Source organism: Macaca thibetana, chromosome 10 (assembly GCF_024542745.1).
Source record: "Macaca thibetana thibetana isolate TM-01 chromosome 10, ASM2454274v1, whole genome shotgun sequence".
Taxonomy (NCBI): Eukaryota; Metazoa; Chordata; class Mammalia; order Primates; family Cercopithecidae; genus Macaca; species Macaca thibetana.
In genome coordinates, this window is record NC_065587.1 from 729,416 (window position 1) to 747,203 (window position 17,788).

Consider the following 17,788-nt stretch of genomic DNA (forward strand, 5'->3'; position numbering starts at 1 on the left):
TAGCAGCCAGCACTGTCCACAGGGCCTGGCAGTGGTTCGGTCACTTTGATTCCTGTCTGTTGAACACAAGCTGATGGAATTTAAGGCAGAATTGACCTCATTAATTGAGCTAGAATGATTATCATCAGGTTGTTGAAATAACAGTGCGTTTGGGTTACTGCAGCTCCAACTCGAGCCTGGCACCTGCTCTTTGCGAAGGCTGCGGGCACGAGGGAGCTTTGGTCTCCTGGGCTGGAGGGCGGCTGGGCCACCCTGCTCACTCCTCCTTCTACCTGCAGCCATCCTACGACGTGCTTCTGCTGCTGCTGCTGCTGGTGCTCCTGCTGCAGGCCGGCCTCAACACGGGCACCGCCATCCAGTGTGTGCGCTTCAAGGTCAGCGCAAGGCTGCAGGGCGCGTCCTGGGACACCCAGAGCGGCCCGCAGGAGCGCCTGGCTGGGGAGGTGAGTGGCCTGCAGGGGGAGGGGGCACTGGGGAGGTGAGTGGCCCACAGGGGTGCCCAGCTGGGGAGGTGAGAGGCCTGTGGGGTGTGCGGGCGCTGGGGATGTGAGTGGTCCACAGGAGCGCCTGCTGGGGAGGTGAGAGGCCTGCGGTGGGGGCACCTGTCCTGGTGAGGGCCTCCAAGGGCCACACACCACGACCCTCGAAGGCTCCTTGTGCCACTTTGTATTTTTAAAAACGCCCCAGAAAAACCCCGAAGAAATAAAATGTCTTTTTCTTTTTCTTTTTTCCTTTTTTGAGAAGGCGTCTCGCTCTGTCACCCAGGCTAGAGTGCAGTGGCACGATCTCGGCTCACCGCAACCTCCGCCTCCCGGGTTCAAGCGATTCTCCTGCCTCAGCCTCCCAAGTAGCTGGGACTACAGGCGTGTGCCACCACGTCCAGCTAATTTTCCTATTTTTAGAGAGACGGGGTTTCACTATGTTGGTTAGACTGATCTCGAACTCCTGACCTCGTGATCCACCCGCCTCGGCCTCCTAAAGTGCTGGAATTACAGGCGTGAGTCACCGCGCCCTGCCGTAAAATGTCTTTTAAAAATACAAACACAAAGCCTAGGTAAGCCCAGACCCACCCCTGGGAAATATTCTGGACTTAATGCTTTCAGATTTGCTCTCAGAGACACAGAAGAGGGCTTTGTGGGGGCTCCGGCAGGTCATGGTTTCCTCCCCTGGCCTCTGGTGGGGACACAGTTCTGCAGGGAAGGCACTGCCCACCCAGCCTGGCACGTGGGGCTCCGTGGAGCTGGGGTGTCAACAACTTCTGGCTGTCACGGCCTGAACAATGTTCCCCTGGGCCCTGCCTACTGTCTCGCTGCCCCCTCAACTAAAAGGCGGAGGCTCAGCGTCTTCCCCACACTGAGCTACAGGTCCTGGCGGTGCTCCCCTGGGCAAACCTGCCCGCTGACCCTCAGGTGTAGTGACCACGAGGATGGTCAGCTTGATGCCCAAACACCTGGGTGGCCACTCAGCACGGCTCTGAGTCCTGCCCACCTCCAGGCCACCCTCTCAGCGCGGCTCTGAGTCCTGCCCACCTCCAGGCCACCCTCTCAGCGCGGCTCTGAGTCCTGCCCACCTCCAGGCCACCCTCTCAGCGCGGCTCTGAGTCCTGCCCACCTCCAGGCCACCCTCTCAGCGCGGCTCTGAGTCCTGCCCACCTCCAGGCCACCCTCTCAGCGCGGCTCTGAGTCCTGCCCACCTCCAGGCCACCCTCTCAGCGCGGCTCTGAGTCCTGCCCACCTCCAGGCCACCCTCTCAGCAGGCTCTGAGTCCTGCCCACCTCCAGGCCACCCTCTCAGCAGGCTCTGAGTCCTGCCCACCTCCAGGCCACCCTCTCCGCGAGGCTCTGAGTCCTGCCCCACCTCCAGGCCACCCTCTCAGGGGGGCTCTGAGTCCTGCCCCACCTCCAGGCCACCCTCTCCGCGAGGCTCTGAGTCCTGCCCACCTCCAGGCCACCCTCTCAGCGAGGCTGTGAGTCCTGCCCCACCTCCAGGCCACCCTCTCAGCACGGCTCTGAGTCCTGCTCCACCTCTAGGCCACCCTGGGCGGACTGGCCGCTGCTCTTGCCCTGCATACCCTGCTCTCCTGTGTTCGGCACACCACCGGCCTCAGAGTCTTGGTGCAGAGCCTCCAGTGCCCGCTAAGTCCTGGAAGACGCCCTCTTGCCCTTGGCTCCTTTCTCAGCTGACCCAGTCGCCCCCACCCTCCACCCCTCCCCACTGACATTCCCTTCACCTGCCTCCTCAGCTGCTTTGCTGCTGTTTTGCCTGGCTGTGGTCAATCTTCCTGCTAGGACGGCAGTCCCTGGGCCTGAAATGAGACCCACCTGGGTTTCTGTCATGACTAGCAAGGCCCAGAGTTGGATGCATGAGGTGCTCTCCCCAGATCCCAGAACTGCTCATCCCGGGGCTCAGGGTGGGCGGCCGGGACCCAGGGTGGACGGCCGGGGCGCAGGGTGGGCGGCTGGGGCTCAGGGTGGGCGGCTGGGGCTCAGGATGAACGGCTGGGGCTCAGGTAGTCAGCTGGGGCTGGCGCTGTCCTCCCTTGTGCCTGGAGGCATCTGGTCACCTCTGCCTTAAGTGTTTTCTTCCTCGGCCGTCAGGCACATGTCCACCCTTGGGAGGCCTCTCCCGCCCCCCGCCCCGGAGCCAGGGCAAGGGACTGAGTGAAGGGCTGCTCCATCCCAGGCTCCGTAGACACCGGATGTGTGGGGACGCGGGCGTTGCTGGGACAGTGAGGGAGTAAAGGCCTTTGTCTCTTTCCATAGTGGCCCAGGGGTTAGTTCCCCCACTTCCTTCACATTCAAAGAAAACTTCTGAAGTTTAAAGAATGCTGGCTGCTTGCTGCCTGTGGCCGAGTGGCGTGTCCAGCTTCCCGCCGCACAGGTGGTCCTGGTGAAGTAACACCTTTCCTGTCTCGGTCGCAGGTGGCCAGGAGCCCCCTGAAGGAGTTTGACAAGGAGAAAGCCTGGAGAGCCGTCGTGGTGCAGATGGCCCAGTGACCTCTGGACGCAGAAACTGGGTGGCAGTGCCCAGCCTGGCCCCAAGCACGGAAACGCACAACCCCTAATCACCCCGAGCTACTGCTTCTAACACCTCTTTTCCCCTGCGTGAGGGCAGACCAGGCTGTAGTGGGGTTTTCACTTCCTAGGGTAGTTTAATTTTAAAATAGGCCAATGTTGGCTAGTCTGTGTTTCAGTCAGATCAGTCAGTGCCAAGGGCTCCCGTGTCCTAACAGCAGGAGCATGGCCGCAGCTTCCCAGGCCGAGGAAGGGCCCCCTGGTTCCACCTCTGAGAGCCCCACCGCTGAGCAGGCCCCAGCTCCGCGTCCTGCCTCTCTCATGGCCTGGGCTGGAGTGGGCTCTCTGGACCTGACCGGGGTCAGACTGTGGGTCCCTGCGTCTCCTGCCCCCTCTGACCCGGCTTCTTCCCTCCACTCTTCGGGTCTATCCTGGGTGCTCAGTCAGCCCAGTGGGATCTTACCTACTTCCCTGCAAGGTGCACCTGCCCCAGGCTCAGCCTGCCCAGCGGCTCTTCCTGGACAGTGAGAACAAGGCTGGGCACCTCTGTCCTGGCCCGGGAGCCGTGGGGGCCCCTCCTCCAGAGCCCAGGTGCAAGTGACACGGGCTGCCACTGCTCTCCCAGGTGAAATCCACACCGGTCCACACCGGGTCGCCTGCCTTGTCTTCCTACATAGACCCAGTCATTCTAGAGGAATCCGCCGCCACAGTGGCTGGCCCACGTCCCAGGCACTGCCCACATCCTGGGCACTGTCATGCCCAGCTTGGAGTGCCACGTGGCCGCTACTGTGATAGGCAGTGTTCTTGGGGGTGGGACTGCATCTAAGGCTTTGTAAACGGGCTCGACCACGTCTCCCTGGCCCCAGTGACTCCCTGGCCCCAGTGACCGGGGGAAGCTGAGCCGCTCCCTTCTATGTTTGCTCCCATTACTCAAAATGTAGGACAGATCAGGTCAGAGCCCAGGAATCCTCACAGGTTCACCCAGCCCCCTCTACCTCCTAGCAAGTACTTTGTCTTGATCCTCACTGAGAAGACCCCAGGGCCAGTGGTCTTCTCCATCTCTGCTGTTTTGGGGTCTTAGGGTACAGCCCAGGCAGTCACTGCCCACCTGCCAGACTGCAGGGACAGTTGGGTGTGAGAATAACACTGGCTTTGGGCAGTGCCATGGCCAGGAGTGGGTTCCCTGCGTCTCCTCTTCCCCGAGGGCGCCTGGATCCTCCCAGTAAATCTGCAGTGAGTTGGGGTGACTGTAAAACTAGGAATCTTGTTATTTTGGTCATTACTTTCCAGCAGGTGTTTTTCTTCACAGTGGTTTTGTTTCTTTCCTTCTGGTCTGAGAACACATGAACATTTTCCCTTTACTGCCTTCGGGTGTATTGACTGGTCCCCCATGGGCTGCTGGAAAGGCCCAGAGATTCATTCTGTGGCCTGGGGCCATCAGGATCAAAGAACCAGGAGGCCTGGGAGATGCAGTTGGATGGGGCTGCCTGCTAGGGGCTTTGAGGACCCTCCCAGGTTTCCCACTGCTGAGCAGGAGTAACTCTGGCTGCCAAGATACCGTCATGGTGTTCACAACAAGTGGGATCATTATTTTCCACCGTTCAAGGGGAATGCAGGCAAGACGTCCCCCCAGATGCTCCGAGAGGGGACAAGCCAGTCCCTCTCTGCAGCCCTCAGCAGCTCCAGAACGACAGAGACAGGGGCCGGGCAAACGCTTTGGCCACGGTCCCAAACAAGCGCCACTGTGGGAGAGGAGAGGCCACCCTTCCTGGCACTGGATGCAGACCCCACCCCGTCTGCAGGACACTCCCACCTCCCTGCAGCTTGGAGGCCGGTGGGGTCTGCTCCTGGGAATGGGGTGGGAGCCACAGGGACAGCACTGATGTCTTCTTGGGGGTAGACCAGAGAGCTCAAGTTTCAGAGCCAGAATTAGGCACTTGGAGCGTTTTTACTGGCTTTCACTTTCTTATTTTAGAGCGCTTAAAAAATCCGGACAAATGGGGTTTAAAAGAACTGTCTCTTTCAATCTACGTTTTGGTTTAATATGCTTGAGCAATAAACGCTGCCTTGTAGACGTGGCTGTGGCTGTTTAATGTTGGGTCTCAGCGGGGTCGGCTCTGTCACTACTGGAAACCTCGGGACACAGGGAGGAGGGTGAAGGGAGGGCCAGCTTTTCACTCACTGATTTGTGTAACCCCTAGAGGCCAGTACAGGGGGCTGGTGAGAGCCCAGTGGCATTCCTGGGGGAAGAGGGAGGGAGCTGGGAAGGAACCACCCCGGCCAGTGGACGCAACTACTCCCTGCCCCTCAAGTCCCCCACCAGTCCCTTCAGAGTCGGGGCAGAAACTCCCTTTTGGGGTATCTTGGGAAGTTAAATGCAAAATAAAGTTGATTTAAAACCAAAGACATCTAGGCTTTGGAAAGTTGCCACGAGTGAGGGTCCTGGTGGGGCGGGTGTGTCTTTCCTACCCCCACCCCGAGGTGCCGGATGAGACACCAGCTACCCCTGGCGGGGTGATGAGGGGTGGGGTGATCTGATCTGCGGGGTCGGAGGGGATAGGACACGGGCCGTGTGGACCTGGGTGGGCTCAGAACACCCGGGGGACAGCGGCGTGGAACCCCACAAGTGGTTCTGCGGGCACCAAGGCCCCCCCAGGTTCCACCGCAGGACGGGGGCGCTGCTGCGGTCACCCCATCGCCCCCAACAACCAGGACCCGCAGCGCGTAGCCCGGGAGGAGCGAAGCGTCCGCGGCGTCCTCACCCCGCCGCTCCAGCCTCGCGTGGGGCAGGGCCCAGGGAGACAGGGTGGCGTGAGGGCCCCGGGGAGGGCGAGAAGGCCCGGCGGGCCCAGGAGGCCTGAGGGGAGGGGCAGGATGTGACCCGCGGGTCTTTGTGACCTGGTGGGGGATTGAGTGTGACCTTCACAGGGGGGCGCGGGGCCGCAGCGCGTGACCTGGGGCTACACTCGGGCCCTCCCGGGGCGGACACCATGGCGCGCACCGTCCCGCGCCCCGGACCCCGCAACCGCGCCTGCTCCGACAGCAGCCCGGGACCCGGACCCCAACCCGGGCCCAGCCCAAGCGCCGCCGACTGCTACCGGTCCGGGCCCGCGCCCCCCGCACGCCGCAGCCCCCAGCGCCCCCGCGTCCCCCGCCGCCCGCGCAGCCCCACGCCCCGGGGCCGCCGCCGCCGCACAGCCCCAGGCTCCAGGCCCAGCAGCCGCCGCACCGGGGGTGCACAATGCGCGTGGCCGCCCCAGCACGTTGCCCCGGGCAACCCCAGGAAGCCGGGCGGCGCGGTGCGAGCCACTGACCCGGTCCCCGGTGAGCACGACCCCCCGACCGCGGAACCCCAGGCTCGTCCGACCGGATCCCTCCCCCACACCTGCCTTCGGAACCCCAGACCCGCCCCCCACATCTCGAAACCCAGGCTACCCCCTCTCCCCGCCCCGGGCTTCCGAATTCTAGATGCCTCCCTCTAGGAATCCCAGACTCGGAATCCTCGCTCGGAACCACAGAACTCCCCCTCGACACCTGCCCACCTCTACCCACCCGCCCGCACTCGAAAGCCCAGAGCTGTTCTCCCCACCTTCCCCCATCTTCTGGGAACTCCACAACTGTCCACTCCCCTCCGCCTTCAGAACCCCATACCTCTCCTCATTAGCCTAGACCTGCCCCCCCAGCCCAGACCTCCCCCTCAACCTAGACCTGATCCCCAATTGAGACCTGATACCCACAACCCAGACCTGACCCCCAATTCCCAGACCTGCCGCTCAACCCAGACCTGATACCAAACCCAGTCCTGACCCCCAACCCCAGACCTGATCCCACAACCCAGACCTGACCCCCAATTCCCAGACCTGCCACTCAACCCAGACTTGATACCAAACTCAGTTCTAACCCCCAACCCCAGACCTGATCCCACAATCCAGACCTGACCCCAACCTAGACCTCACCCCAACCCAGACCTGACCCTCAACCCGGACCTGACCCCAGTGCAGACCTGATCCCCAACCCAGACCTGATCCCCAACCCCAGACCTGATCCCCCAACCCAGACCTGATCCCCCAACCCAAACATGATCCCCCAACCCCAGACCTAATCCCCCAACCCAGACATGATCCCCCAACCCAGACATGATCCCCCAACCCCAGACCTAATCCCCCAACCCAGACATGATCCCCCAACCCCAGACCTGATCCCCCAACCCAGACCTGATCCCCCAACCCAAACATGATCTCCCAACCCCAGACCTGATCCCCCAACCCAGACATGATCCCCCAACCCCAGACCTGATCCCCCAACCCAGACATGATCCCCCAACCCCAGACCTGATCCCCCAACCCAGACCTGATCCCCCAACCCCAGACCTGATCCCCCAACCCAGACCTGATCCCCCAACCCAGACATGATCCCCCAACCCCAGACCTGATCCCCCAACCCAGACATGATCCCCCAACCCCAGACCTGACCCTCAACCCCAGACCTGATCCCCCAACCCAGACATGATCCCCCAACCCCAGACCTGACCCCCCAACCCAGACCTGACCCCAACCCAGACCTGATTCCCAACCCCAGACCTGACCCTCAGCATGGGCCTCAGAACCCTCTCCATCCCCAGGGCCCCCTACACCCTCCCGGTTTCCGCATAACCACCACACCCTCCCCTCTAGGGTCCAGAGGAGCGAAGGGCGAGCTGTCGGAGGCCAGCATGGAGCCAGAGAGGAAGGGGCTCTGGTCGGCTTCTTCCAACGGAGACGGGAGAGAAGAAAATAGTGCGTATCGTGTATTGCCTGCGTACCAGCCACTCGCCCAGAGCAGTGCTGCAGCTCCCGAGCTCAGAGGCAATGCTGGCTGCAACCTGCTGCCAGGAAATCGGGGAATCCGGGGGCGGGCACTTCACTGAGCTGTAGAGCCAGGTGCCTTCTCTTGGGCAGTCCAGGCGTAGGACCCCAGGAGTGTTGGGGGGCGCTGGCTCCTGCCTCCTGCACCCCGATCCCACTGTCCAGCTTCTTGGGAAACTGGGAAATTAAACGTGTGGGTGTGAAGGGCTCCCTTGGTGGGTCATGGGGGGCCCTGTACTCGCGTTTCTCTTCCTTCCTGCCCTTGCCCTCTTCAGGCTCGTCTTCGTGGGTAAATGCTCCCTAGGGGTCAACGGCTGGGTTACAGGGCGGGCTCATGCTTAGCTTTAGAAGCTCCCCCAACCATTTAAGGGCCCAATTGAGAGCTCCGGTGGCCCCCCACCTCCGCCGTCCCCACCAGCAGTGGGTGTCCTCACTGCCACTCCGGGCACTCTGGTGGGTGTGGTTTTAATTTGCATTAATTAAATCTCACTGGTTTTAATTTGCATTTCCAGACAGCTCAAGGTGTTGAGCTGTTTTTCACCTGATTATTGGCCATTTGGAGCTCTTCCTTCCGGAGTGTGGTTCTGGGTCTGCAGGCCGCGGTGAGATTGCTCTGTGACCTCACGGACTTGGAGGAGTTCTCTGTATGTCCTGGATACACGCTCTTTGTCAGATGGATGCAGCTTGTCAGTCACTTCATGCTTCCTTTTGATAATCAGAGCTTCTTAATTTAATTCAATTTATGTTTTTTGAGACGGCGCTGGTGGGAGTGCAGCAGTGAGGACGGCCATAGGTCACTGGCATCATCATCTTGGTTTTGGTGGGTCTTAGCCAGCTTCTTTACGGCAACCTGTTTTATATCAGCAGGGTCTTTATGACCTGTATCTTGTGCCAACCTCCTATCTCATCCTATGACTTACAACGCCTTCACCATCTGGGAATGCAGCCTCATTTTACCCAGCCCCTATTCAAGATGGAGCTGCTCTGGTTCACACACCTCTGACACTTCTACCACCATTCCGTGGACCAGCGTCCGGCCACACGCCCTCTCTCACAGCTCTGGTCTCCATCACTGTGGACTGTGGATGAATTTTGCTGGCTTATGGATGGCGCCTCTCAGAATATGCCATTTCATGTCTGGCCTCATCAGAGGCATGTCTTTTTTTTTTGAGACACAGTTTCACTCTTGTTGTCCAGGCTGGAGTGCAATGGCGCCATCTCAGCTCACTGCAACCTCCACCTCCCGGTTCAAGTGATTCTCCTGCCTCAGCCTCCTTAGTAGTTGGGATTACAGGCATGAGCCACCACGTCCGGCTAACTTTTGTATTTTTAGTAGAGACAGGGTTTCACCATGTTGGTCAGGCTGATCTCGAACTCCTGGCCTCAGGTGATCCGCCCGCCTCGGCCTCCCACAGTGCTGGGATTACAAGTGTTAGCCACTGCGCCCGGCTAACTTTTGTATTTTTAATAGAGACAGGGTTTCACCATGTTGGCCAGGCTGGTCTCCAACTCCTGGCCTCAGGTGATCCGCCCGCCTCGGCCTCCCACAGTGCTGGGATTACAAGTGTTAGCCACTGCGCCCGGCTAACTTTTGTATTTTTAATAGAGACAGGGTTTCACCATGTTGGCCAGGCTGGTCTCGAACTCCTGGCCTCAGGTGATCCGCCCGCCTCGGCCTCCCACAGTGCTGGGATTAACAGTGCTGGGATGACAGGCGTGAGCCACCGCGCCCGGCCTTGGATGCCTTATCCTTTGATTTGATGTCCTCTTTCTCTTTTGCAGAATTAAAACAAGGAATTTCCCAAGACTTGGCTTCTTCCTCCAGATTAGACAGATATAAGATAGCAAGGCAGTTAACGGAAAAAGCTATTAAGGTAAATGCTCCTTGGGACTCAGTGGGGAGGGGGACATTTTTTTAAAAGGACATTTGTTTTGGGACTTGGAATCTATCTGTCTGGTCTCTGACGCACTGTGTCCCCGAGCTGCAGCCTCTTCCCTGTGGGGACTTGGCTGACATTACCTTTTATTTACTTACTTATTTTTGAGATGAAGTCTTGCTCTGTTGCCCAGGCTGGAGTGCAGTGGCACAATCTCAGCTTACAGCAACCTCTGCTTCCCGGGTTCAAGCAATTCTTGTGCCTCAGCCTCCCGAGTAGCTGGGACTACAGGTGCATGCCACCATGCCCAGCTAATTTTTAGTAGAGATTTATTTAGTAGAGATTGTATTTTTTAGTAGAGATGGAGGTTTCACTGTGTTGGCCAGGCTGCACTCCAGCCTGGGTGACAGAGCGAGATTCCATCTCAAAAAAAAAAAAAATTACATTATTGGGTGATGGATGCCCCCACATCTTAGAAACCAGCACTAAAGAGCTTATCCATGCAACCAAAGTCTGCCTGTCCCCCAAAAATGATTGAAATAAAATAAAATATCCTCTTGCCATTTTAGGAGAAGAAGATTTTCTCTATTTACGGACACTACCCGGTGGTCCGGGCCGCTCTGCGAAGGAAGGGCTGGGTGGAGAAGAAGTTCCACTTTTTGCCCAAGGTCATTCCGGATGTCGAGGACGAAGGTGCTGGGGTTGCTGGTAGCGTATCGGAGGCGCGCGTCTCAGTTCAGGGCGTGTGTGTCTGTCACAGGCAGGGGGAGTCGGCACTGGCCTGACTGTGGTGCCTGCCCCTTGGTCCTGGTGTGCCTGATGGGGCGTCTCCGACCCCAGGTCTCCATCGCCCTCCTGGCCTCCCTGCCCCAGATGGTCGTGCCAGGCAAACTCTTTCAAGTCCCCAGCCCTGCTCCCTTCTCAGAGTCCCTGTGGCCCCCGCCCAGGCCTCCTCCTGCCCGGGCGATTTCTGTCATCCTCTCTCTGCCTGACCCCGGCCGTCCCTCCTCCAGCCCCAGGTCCCCGAAGTCCACTCCTCAGGCCCCTGCGGCGCTGGCTGCTCCTGGCTGACATCTGCACAGCTGTGTCTGTGTCCTCTCGGCCCCATTGAGACCCGGATCAAATGTCCCCCTCCTCCTCCACCCTGCCCGTGGCCCCTCAGCCTCTATCACTCCCACCCCCATCCCGGGCTGTCTCCACCGTTCCACACCCGGGGACACCTGGGCCTCCAGGAATCCCGGGCCCCCAAGCCCTGTCACAGCCCTGGGGAGGTTCGATGCAGTGGATGCTCACTGGATGTATGGGGGCTGCCAGAGCGCCCCGAGCCTGACTCAGGACCCACAAAGGCACCTGCTCCACCGGGGCAAGGCCCCACCTGGAGCAAGGTTTCTGGAAGTAAACAAGTTGCTGTCCTACCTGTGGTGGTGGTAACGGACACGGCGTGGGAAGTCTGGCTGAGGCTCCATGTTCAGGCCTCCCCTGTGTTTCGTTGGCAGATGTTACATGTGGCAAAGTCAAAGAAAATCAAGAAATGGCCTTGGAGAAAACAGACGACATCCACAACGTGATGGTACGTCCCCTGCGTGCATCGTGGGCATCCCCTGCATGCATTGTGGTCAGCCGCGCCTCTCCAAGGCTTCTCACACCACCACCCTGCTCCATGCCCACTCGCCCATGTCCTAGGGGGATGGCAGCCCAGCGGGGGCAAAGCCCCAGTCACAGCAGGGCCCCTTGACCGGGCAGCAGGACCTGGCCGCCCCCAGGGGTGGGGCGAACCCTTTGGTGCTGGATGAGCCGCTGTGCAGTGAGTGGACCCTGTCCTCCCAGCTCCCCTCCACCCACACCAGGCTGGCTTGCCGCGTGCACGTGGAAGCTGAGGGCACTGAGGCCCAGCAGGGCTTGGACAGCTCGGCCGGTGTGTTGCAGGATGGGGCCTGGCCAGCGAGTGAGCTGGGGTCTCCAGCAACACGGCAGTATGCGCCTCCCCACCTCCCCAGCCCAGCCTAGTCCCTGAGGGCTCCCAACCCTCCACCATAAAGAGGACGAAAGAGAAACCAGAGTGGGAGGCGACATTTGCAGTACTTAAAATTTAGAAGATCAAATGTCCAGAATATATGAAGAACTCACAAATCAGTAATGAAAAGACAAATAGAAAAATGGACCCAGACTTGATGAGGCGCCTCCCACACGACCAGTGAGCTTGTCCTTCCGGGTTCCTGGAGTCAGTGCCTTTCCCATAGAGCGTCGTGGGTGCTCCAGCGGCTCCCACAGGTCCGTGGGCAGTGGTGTGGACACAACAGAACATTCCTCACTGTTCTGGAGGCTGGAGTCTGGGTCGGGGCAGTGTGGCTGGGCTCTCTGAGAGTGTCCTGCTTCACGGACAACTGGCTTCTCTCTGCGTCCTCACACGGAGGCAAGGGTTTTCCTGGGGCCTCTTTGTAAGGGTGCAAGCCCATCGTGAGGGGCTCAGGCTCATGACCTAATCCTAAAGCCCGCCTCCTATGCCATCGCCCTGGGAGTGAGGATTATAACACATGCATTCCGGAGAGACAGAAACACGCTGGTCATTGCGCCTGGAGGAGACAGCTGCAGGTGGCAGTTACCTGGTGGGGGTGGCTGGGGAACTTCGGCTCTGTTGATGATGCTGTTTCTCACCCCTACAGTGGTTAGTGGTTAGCAGTTAGTGTGCTATTATTTACACACACACACATACATATTTTTTTGCGGGGGGGCGTGTTTTAAGATGGAGTCTCACTCTGTTGCCCATGTTGGAGTACAATGGTGCGATCTCAGCTCACTGCAACCTCCGCCTCCCAGGTTCAAGTGATTCTCCTGCCTCAGCCTCCCGAATAGCTGGGATTACAGGCGCCCACCACCAGCCTGGCTAATTTTTGTATTTTTAGTACAGACGAGGTTTCACCATGTTGGCCGGGCTGATCTTGAACTCCTGGCCTCAGGTGATCTACCCGCCTTGGCCTCTCAAAGTGTTGGGATTACAGGCGTGAGCCACTGCACCCAGCCTGGTTGGAATTTTGACTTAACAGATGCCATTTTGTAAACAGAAAAGCACCAACCACACACCCCCAGCTCCACGCCCAGCCCCTCTATCAGCAGGGCAGGAGCGGGAGGCCAGAGCCTGGGGCTCAGGGAGGGGTGCGCAGGGCCCACAGTGCAGGCCTGGGGGCTTCCGTCCTGGGGACTGTGAGCTCTGGGTTATGAAGTGTCGTGTCATCTCGACAAGTGGTGCATCCCCACACCCACGTAGACCCCGTGCGGAGGGCTCAGGCCCCACCTGCAGCCCCACATCGGGGTGGCTCCCCAGAGCCCGAGGCCCCTCCGTGGAAACCCTGCGTGGTCCTGGTTGCGCCCCACATCCCGTGCACAGGAGGACCACAAGGAGCACTGCTGCCCGCAGCAGAGCCCAGCTGGGATCCTCACGCTGCACGCCATGTATCCGCTGATGGTCGCCTCGCTCCGTCCCATCCTGGCTGGTGTGAACGTTGGATGCTGAGCATCAATAAAGACTTTTTTCTTGCCAGTCTAGGTTGGTAAAAAACGAGATGCCGTACCTCCTCTGGACCATCAAGAGGGACGCCATTGACTATCACAGCCTGACCTGCGACCAGATGCTGAACCACTACGCAAAGACGGCCTCCTTCACCACCAAGGTGAGCTGCTTGGGCATGGCGGGAGCCGGCAAGGGTGGTGGGGAGGGGCTTCTGCAGCCATTAGGGACCCTCGGTGGCTGGTCAGTGACCATAGGTGGCCATCGGCAGCCACCAGCCACCTCCTGGGCGCCTCCCAGGACTCCTGGTCTAAGGCCGTGGCCAGAATCACTCAGTGCCCACCCCACCCCCTGCACCCCTGTGCCCTTTGCTCTGTGTCTCTGGGTGAATCCGGGGCCACAGAAGCCCCTTCCTCAGAGCACAGAGGCCAAGCCAAAGATGGGGCTGAGTGGGGGCCGCCACAGGGCTTTGGATGCTGAAAGGGCTGTGGGTCCCCAGGGGAAGAGGTGCCGTTCCCCGCAGCACTGGGTACTCCCCCACCTCCCCCAGCCTCCAGCCCTGCACAAGGCAGCTTCCATACCCTTCCCACCAAGGCCCGGGGCTGGGGCCTGCCCAGGACGCAGGGTGTGGGGACCCTGCTGAGGGAGGGGTCCAGCAAGAGGGGCTTCCCTGGCACAGAGGTCCCTCTCAACAGTCCAGGTGCGGCTGCCTCAGCACAGCGTGGGGCGGAGGCTCCCTGCTGCACCTAATACCCCAGGGTCAGGCCAGCGCCAGTGCTGCTTATGGAAACACGGCCCCTTCAAAGACCCTGTGTGCACAGCCAGTCAGCGTGTGCTGTGTTTTCTGCGGGGTGTGCACAGCCAGTCAGCGTGTGCTGTGTTTTCTGGGGGGTGTGCACAGCCAGTCAGCGTGTGCTGTGTTTTCTGGGGGGTGTGCACAGCCAGTCAGCGTGTGCTGTGTTTTCTGGGGGCCGGCTGCTTTTTTTCCTTAACGCGGTGACAGACCAGACGTTGGGGTGCGGGGACTTCACGATATGCCTCTCTAATGGCCAGTGCTGCATCATGTGTGGTGGGCAGTGCTGGGCGTGTGGCCGCATTCCGGGTCCTGCAGCCGGTCCTCCCTCTCCTGGGGCCTGAGCTGTGGGACATCCTGTGGCCCGTTTAGGGGCCTGGAGGGAGCCCCAGTGCCCACCGCCCTCGGTGCCCTCAGCTGCAGCCTCCCCATTCCCCGGGACCTGCCACGTCCCCCACTGCCTCAAGGATGCGTCTCAGCCTGGCTTGCACATCCACATACCCACTGCTGGGACCGGCTGGAGGGGGCGGCCTGGGGCCCTGGGGGACCGTGTGTCTGGGGAGGGGGAGGGATCCGCCCTAGGGGTGCTGCGTGGTGCCCCATGGCCAGGCAAGTCCGAGGTGGACGGTCTGTCCTCGCCTTGTGAGCGAGGCGGAGCTGAGCTGAGCTGCCCCTCGTACCTAACGTGCTGCTGTCTCTGGAGATCGGGCTGTGCGTGAACATGCGGAGCCTGCCCTGGTACGTCCCGGCCAACCCCGACTCCTTCTTCCCGCGCTGCTACAGCCTCTGCACCGAGAGCGAGCAGCGGGAATTCCTGGGTAAGTGAGGAGATGGCAGAGGACCCCAGGGCGGTCAGCAGAGAGGCTTCTAGAAAGCTCCCCCCGCGCTGAGACAGACTGATGGGGCCGGGTCTGAGGACAGAGGACCGGAGAGAGGCCCCCCACGGCCATGGTCGTGGCAGTACAGGGGCCAGGGACCCCGGGGAGGGAGGGTGGCAGGCAGCGAGTCTGTGGTTCTGCACTAGGCCTGTGGACAGCGCAGCGAGCAGCTGGGGCGAGGCAGGCTCCGTGGTTGGAGGCCGAGGGGTACAGTTGGATGGCTGCAGTCACAGAGGCGCTGCAGGGAGAAGGACGGGCAGAGTGGGGGTGTGGGAGCAGGCCTGGGCCCCACCGGCTGTGAGGGCGGGAAGTGGGGCGGGTCGGGGAGCCTCCATTGCCCTGGCCCCATCTCCAGTCCCCAGTCCCGGCTTGGGCAGATGGGGCGAGGCCGTGCTGTCCTTTCAGAAGACTTCCGGCGCACCATGGCATCCAGCATCCTCAAGTGGGTGGTCAGCCACCAGAGCTGCAGCCGGAGCGGCAGGAGCAAGCCCAGGGGCCGGAGGGAGGAGGCCGGAAACAGCGACCTGAGCAGCAGGCAAGGTGCGCTGGGCCGGGGCAGGGCAGGGCCAGGCCACCAGAGCTCGGGGACTCCACGGGGTCCCTCCCGCCTCCTGGGTGTGGGCAGTCCTGAGGGTCGTGGCAGCCGGGACCGGATGCAGCGATGCCTCAGACTGTCTCGATTCTCATGGCAAATGGGTTTTCTCTTCTAACCGTGGGGCTGAACGTCAAAGTCACCCCGTTTGTAAAGCACCTGGCTGTTAACGCAGCCCTGGGACGTCTGAGTCCCACACTCACCGCCACAGTCCCATGCCGTGGACATGGTTCCAGCCTGTGGTCAGAAGCCTGCCCTGCCCCACGGCCACCACGACGCCACATCCTGAGTCTCCCCAAAGGGGCCCCAGGGAGAGGACACAGGAAGCCCCAGGGAGAGGTGCCCTGGGTGGCACAGGGATGTGAACCAGCCATCGTGTTTTTGGACAAAACCCAAATCTTTTTTGTGGTGGTTGGTTTTAATAAAATGTACTTTCTAGGGCAGTTTTGGGTCACAGCACAGCTGAGCAGAGGGTACAAGATTTGCTACACCCTGCTGCCCCCGTGCCTCCCCCACCGCCAGCATCCCCCGCCAAAGCAGTGCGTTTCAGCTGTTGACAGATGAACGTTGGTGCATTAGACTCTTAGAGTGTATTTGAGCAAACAGTGATTTGTGCCAATCAGACGGCTGCAGGGCTCCACCGAGGGGAAAACCCTTCTAGGTAAACGTGGAAACGGAGGAAATAAATCCTGATTGGTGAACGCTGGAGCGGTGGCCTGGTTTGTGCTGAGTGACAACCCAGCTGGCTGCCTGTGATGGGCTGTGCTTAAGTTTCGTTTTCAATTCTGAGTTAGGTTGTGGTTTGCGTTTGTCGGAGACCAGGTCACTTGGGCTACCTCAGTCTGATGGCCTCCTAATTAATGGTTTTTTTTTTGAGATGGAGTCTTGCTCTGTCACCCAGATTGAAGTACAATGGCGTGATCTTGGCTCACTGCAACCTCCGCCTCCTGGGTCCAAGCGATTCTCCTGTCTTAGCCTCCCAAGTAGTTGGGTGCCCAGCACCACACCCGGCTAATGTTTTGTATTTTTAGTAGAGATGGGGTTTTGCCACGTTGGCCAGGCTGGTCTCGAACTCCTGACCTCAGGTGATCCACCCACCTCGGCCTCCCACAGTGCTGGGATTACAGGCCACCACACCCGGCCTAATTAATGATTTTAACACAATTGGTGAACCTACAATGACACATCATGGTAACCCAAATGGTGTTACACATTCTACAGGTTTGGACAATGTATGGTGCCGTGTATCCACCATTCCAACATCAGACAGAGACGATCCCTGGCCCTAAAACTCCCTGTGCTCTGTCTCTTCATCCCCCTGCCCTGAGCTCCTGGCTACCACTGATGTTTTTCCTGTCTCCATGGTTCTGCCTTTTTTGGAATGCCATTTGGTTAGAACGATGTAGCATGGAGCCTTTTCAGATGGGCTTCTTCGACTTAGTAATACGCACTTCAGATTCCTCCAGGTCTTTTCATGACTTGAGAGCTCATTTCTTTTTAGGGCTGAGTGATATTCCACTGTCTGGATCCACCACTGTTTACTCGTCTATTCATCTACTGAAGGACATCTCAGTCACTTCCAGGTTTTGACTATCATGAATAACGTTTCTCTCGATATCTGTGTGTGGGTCTTTGTGTGGCCATGAGTTTTGAATTCATTTGGGTAAATACCAAGGAATGCACTTACTGGGTGGCATGGCAAGAGTATGTTTCATTTTGTAAGAAACTGCCAGACTGTCTTCCAAAGTAGCTGCACCATTTTGCATTTCCACCAGCAATGAGGGAGAGTTCCTGTTCTCCACATCCTCACAAGCCTTTTATGTGGTCAGTGTTCTGTTTGCAGCATTCTCCTGGGTCTGTATTAGTGTCTCATTATTGTCGTGATTTTGTTGTGAGACAGGGTCTCACTGCATTGCCCAGGCTCATCTCAAACTTTCAGGAGCAAGCGAGCCTCCTGTGTCAGCCTCCCAAAGTGCTGGGATTACAGGCATGAGCCACTGTGCCCAGCTTCCATTTCCTTGTGAATTTCTGAGGGTATTTTATAGAAAAAACTTGTAGATATGGAATTGCTAGTCCATAGCGGTATATGATATCGAGCATGTGTTCATATGCTTGTTTTCCATCTGTATGTATTTTCGGCGAGGTGACTGTTCAGATTGCTCATTTAAAATTGTTTCCTTGCTGGGTGCGGTGGCTCACACCTGTAATCCCAGCACTTTGGAGGCTGAGGTGGGTGGATCACTTGAGGTCAAGAGTTTGAGACCAGCCTGGCCAACATGGTGAAAC

At 59.2% G+C, this 17,788-nt stretch overlaps 2 protein-coding genes across 5 annotated transcripts in view; both read left to right on the forward strand.

Moving 5' to 3' along the window:
• The window catches only part of MLC1 (modulator of VRAC current 1), a 28,272-nt gene extending 23,181 nt beyond the window's left edge, over positions 1-5,091 (forward strand). For all 3 annotated transcript variants that reach the window (XM_050745842.1, XM_050745840.1, XM_050745841.1), the window contains exons 12-13: positions 279-443; positions 2,921-5,091. In XM_050745842.1, the coding sequence (XP_050601799.1) occupies positions 279-443; positions 2,921-2,995 (240 nt within the window). In that variant the 3' untranslated portion in view covers positions 2,996-5,091. The remainder of the gene's footprint in view (positions 1-278; positions 444-2,920) is intronic.
• A 2,595-nt stretch (positions 5,092-7,686) lies between these two features.
• TTLL8 (tubulin tyrosine ligase like 8) overlaps positions 7,687-17,788 on the forward strand; it is a 36,217-nt gene continuing 26,115 nt past the window's right edge. Inside the window, exons 1-7 of one of the 2 annotated variants that reach the window (XM_050745826.1) lie at positions 7,687-7,788; positions 9,640-9,731; positions 10,304-10,442; positions 11,231-11,304; positions 13,274-13,402; positions 14,736-14,850; positions 15,316-15,450. In XM_050745826.1, the coding sequence (XP_050601783.1) occupies positions 7,725-7,788; positions 9,640-9,731; positions 10,304-10,442; positions 11,231-11,304; positions 13,274-13,402; positions 14,736-14,850; positions 15,316-15,450 (748 nt within the window). In that variant the 5' untranslated portion in view covers positions 7,687-7,724. Of the gene's footprint in view, positions 7,789-9,639; positions 9,732-10,303; positions 10,443-11,229; positions 11,305-13,273; positions 13,403-14,735; positions 14,851-15,315; positions 15,451-17,788 lie in introns of those variants that run through there. The other variant, XM_050745828.1, reaches the window with a different exon arrangement.